Source organism: Gavialis gangeticus, unplaced genomic scaffold (assembly GCF_001723915.1).
Source record: "Gavialis gangeticus isolate Ggan-Ray unplaced genomic scaffold, GavGan_comp1, whole genome shotgun sequence".
NCBI lineage: Eukaryota > Metazoa > Chordata > Crocodylia > Gavialidae > Gavialis > Gavialis gangeticus.
The window spans coordinates 67,015,924-67,020,449 of NW_017729022.1; the positions used below are offsets into that span (position 1 = coordinate 67,015,924).

General features: G+C 44.3%; 1 protein-coding gene across 1 annotated transcript in view; it reads left to right on the top strand.

Moving 5' to 3' along the window:
• LARGE1 (LARGE xylosyl- and glucuronyltransferase 1) overlaps positions 1–4,526 on the top strand; it is a 363,795-nt gene that overhangs the window by 286,432 nt on the left and 72,837 nt on the right. The window contains exons 7-8 of the mRNA XM_019515316.1: positions 795–907; positions 3,183–3,308. Coding sequence (XP_019370861.1) covers positions 795–907; positions 3,183–3,308 — 239 coding nt within the window. The remainder of the gene's footprint in view (positions 1–794; positions 908–3,182; positions 3,309–4,526) is intronic.

Genomic DNA, 4,526 nt, shown 5'->3' on the forward strand with positions numbered 1-4,526 from the left:
GGGGGGGGGGGGGGGGCACGTGTCACCCATGGCCCTAAGTAATTAAAAAAATACAAGGATCCAGATTCTGCTATACCTACTCTACATAATATTTTACACTTTAAGAGTGAAGTCAATGGCAGAAGTCCTATTGACCTCAGCAGGGCCAAGATTTCATCCCAGATATCTACCCATTTATGTCAGTTGGTCTTTTTGTGATGTAAGCTGCTGTTCTTTGTAAAAATGGCAGGAGCTAGCTAGATGAGCTGCCTTTCTCCTTTCTGTTAGCTCTTGGATTATTCTCTACATTTTGAGTACAGCTGACATGACACAGCCTCAAGAATCGATAGAAGTTTTGTCTTAGGGCCATAGTGAGGTCCTAAAACCTTACAATGCTATATGCAACTCTGGTTTTATTCCTGTCACCACGTGTTCCTCTCACCACCTACTCCCATGGTATTCTCTAGGTCCCTATTGTGTCTTGTCCTTCTTGGGTCTTAAGTACTCTTTGGCAGAGAAGTCCTATGACACAATGAGGTACAAATCCTGAGAGGCCTACAGGCACCATAGTAACATAATAGTATTTTTTTTTTTCCTCATAAATTGTTTTTCATTTAAGTTAATTTTTGATGGTAGCCAGTGTCATAAAATGTTTTTCCCAATTTCAGTCAAACCCAGGGGTTGACAAATTACCACAATAATGGCTCCCAATCACTTGAAATTTGCTAACATTCTGGGCTTTAACTACAGTGGTCTTTGGCTTGAACATTTCATTACGGCTTCTTCTCTTTCCTTGTATTGCATTATCCTACCAGGGGTTATCTTGCTACTTCTCGATAAATTGCGAAAAATGAAATGGGAGCAGATGTGGAGACTCACAGCTGAAAGAGAGTTAATGAGCATGCTGTCCACCTCATTGGCTGACCAGGTGAGCAAGTAGTCTTGAAGAAACATTGCTTCTTGGATGTGGGATGGGAGGTGTTTGTGTTGCATCCCATGCTCTCTTTATAAGCACACAGAACTTGGTGCACCATCATTGTGGGGGAGATTTTGAATGTAAGGCTAGAGCTTTATCCACAGCACTGAAATTAGCGCACTAAAATTTTCATCTCCATTGATTTTCAAAGGGATACAATTGGAGCCTTTTCCTTTTTACAGTTTTATTTCAGCCTATCTTTCTGTGAAACAAAAGGCTCCAGGCTTTTGAAGTCTGAAAATAACATTTCTTTCTCTATGGACTTTTTTATGGGTGATTCCAGTCCTGGCAGTTTCTAAATATTGCTATTGTCTGTACTACTGCAGCACCCTAAACTCAGTCATTATTGCAGCGGCCCTCACAACACCGATGTGAAATAGGGAAGTGCTATTATTCCTGTATTACAGAATGGGAAGCTGTGACACAGAAAGATTAAGAGTCTGTTCTGAGTCTGATCCAAGGTTTATTAAAGTTTATGGGAAGACTCCCATTGGGGTAGCCTTTGAATCAGGTCTTAAGTGACTTACACAAGGTCACATGGAAAGTTATAATGGGAAGTGAATCCAGATCGTATGAATCTTAATCTGGCACTTTAACTACTAGGGCATCCACACCCACACCATTTCCCACTGTGCCCCTACTTCAGGACAGAACAGAGGGTGCATCTACACGTGGTGATTTAAGGCGCATTAGCCATTTTTAAGGCACATTAAGGACGGAGGTCTACATGTGTGCGCCTTTAATGTGCCTTAAAAATTACGATGTTAGGCAAATTCATTTTTAAGGCCCTTAATGTGCCTTAAAAATTACGATGTTAGGCACGATTAGTTAAGGCGCCTTAAACATGTATGAACGCCTTAAAGAGCCTTAACACTGTGACTGAGTGGGCTGGAGCACAGCCCACAGGATCCCGCACTGCTGCCAGGCACTGCCAAGAAGAAGAAGCAGCGGGTGCTGTTCTGCAAGACGCAGGAGCTGGAGTGGCAGTACCAGCAGCAGCAGTCCCTGTCAGTGTGCAGGGCTGCATTGCCCAGCCGCAAACCAGTCCCAAGGAAGAGGCGCAGGGGAGCCACTAGCAAAGGTCCTGCCCGTGCTGGGCTGCCCTTTTCCCCTGCAGGGAGTCGTGGGGGGAAGTGTTCCCTCTTTCCCTTCTGCTTTGACAGGAGCCCTTGCACCTCCTGCCCCCTCTGCTAACTTACTGCATACTGGTAGGGATCACTGCTGCCAGAACTGCCACTCTACCTCCTGCGTCTGTACCTTGCAGAACACCACCAGCCGCTTATTAGTGGTGCCCGGCGGCAGCACAGGGCCCCATGGGCTCAGCTCTGGCCTTCTTGTTGTCCAATGCTGAAGAGGCAGAAACATGGGGAGAGGGGTTAGAGCCGAGGCTGCACTGGGCCCACCACATCCAGGGGGACTGGAAGCTCCCACCCTCTTGGCCGGCTCTGGGCTGCACTGCCTGGTTATGCTGCTGCAGGCTTCCAGGAGCTGTCTGGGGTACTGACCAGGGCAGGCTGCCCAGCGAGCCACGTTAAGGCACATTAAGGCGTCCATGTGTAGATATGTGCATTATTACATTAGGCTAAGGCGTGTCCACATGTAAACGCAAGCATTATTACATTAGGCTAAGGTACATTAAGTTTAGGCATACATAAATTCACATGTAGACATACCCAGTGTTTGGCTTATATGTTGTAAGTTGATTTGTAGGACTGTTTTACATATGTTTCCTTGAAACATCTACAACTACAGATGGCACAACAGAGTAATAAGTAATACTCCAGTACTTCTTTGTTCTTAAAGAAGGGTAAGTGCCCAGATTGCTCTTTTTTTTCTTTGTTGAAACTTGCTGTACTTACTGTAACAGCAGACATCTCACCATCTGCCATGTTTGACTGTCCAGGGTAGGGGGAACACACTATTATTTTCCAGTGGTACAAAATATGTTTTGAAAATCCAACAGCAATCTGCTAGTTGTCTGTGTTAAGACAACCTCTTCCCCTGGTCTAGTGTGACCTGCCCTCAGGGTGACAGCGCCTTTAACCAAAGCAGAATTTTGAAGATAGGTTTTGTGGAGCTGACAGCTAATGTAATAACGCACTATTTTCCCTGTCTCCAGCAAAAGGAGAGCAGGATGAAGTCAAGCAGTTCAGAGGAATATATGCACCTGTCTCTGATAATGATGTGCCTGATTATTTTTTCTGCTTTTGGGGGTGTTTTTTGCTAGGATATCTTCAATGCAGTCATCAAACAGAACCCCTTCCTTGTCTACCAGCTTCCATGTTTCTGGAATGTACAGCTGTCTGATCATACCCGTTCTGAGCAGTGCTACAGAGATGTGTCTGACCTAAAGGTAAGCTTAACAGAAGCTGCAAGCCCATGGCTTGGATATTGGTTGTGTTTGGGGAGATGATGTGGAAATTTCACAACGGCAGAAGTAAAAGGTACATCCTTAAATAAGAGAAAGCAGATGCAAGTATTACATTTGTTCTTTGTAGAGTACAAGAGAAGGTCAGAAAAGGAAGGAAACGAGGGCTAGGTACAGACATTTGAAAAGCCAAAGGTAGAATCAATCTAAGTTATGTGTTTTTCTGTAAGCTGTGTAGTTTAAATTGGTAGTGAACAGAACACACATTTGCCTAAGGGGGCAGAATCTTAGACTGGGTTCTGCCATTTCTAAACCAGTCTGTGCGCGTCAAACTACTGTTCTGTTACAGGTATAGACCAGTATCCAATCACTTACACCGGTAAACCGGTAAAAGGGGGGGGGGGGGGGGGGGGGGGGGGGGGGGGGGGGGGGGGGGGGGGGGTGTTGAGCCTTTTGGTAGTCATGAAAGCAAAAGATAGAGAACACTTCCTAGAGGTAATCTGGTTGCACTCAGATGAGGCACTTCCCCGTCATTTAAACCCTGTATGTCTCTACCAAGGCACTTTTTTCTGAACTGCTACCCTGCTGCTGTTCCAGTTCTTAACTACTCCTGAACAAGCAGTGACAGCACCCCTTGCATTTTGATCAAAAAGAAAGAGTTTTTAAACAGAGTTGATTTATAAAGAAATTTTGACAAAGAGGACCAAAAGAATGTTGTAACTGTGAACCAAATTGCCATGACGTACAATGATCCAAAATCAAAGGGACCATATATAGTCCTTATTCAGTTTTAACTAACTCTATACTCTAACAGACTTCCACTGGTAACACGGGCTTTTCTTGAGCAAGGGCTTAGTAGAAACCAAGTAAAGACCATTGGTTTTAATGCAAAACATGTAGACCTACTATACCAATATACTTTCCAGTAACCTGTATTTTAAGACACAGTGCAGAAGAGCTAATTGATATCAAGTTAATAGGAACAAGATTTTGGCCCCACTATAGTCAAATAGAAGTTTCTTTGACTTCAGTGGGACCAAGATTTTACTGGAGGTTATTTAGAAGTATAACACCTTCTAGGTCACATTACAAATTGTTGGCTGGCTGAAGGAAGAGGAAGATGATTAAAAAGACAATATATATTAGGACCCTATGACTGACCCTATAGTGCAGGGGTGGCCAACTTGCAGCTCTGGAGCCACA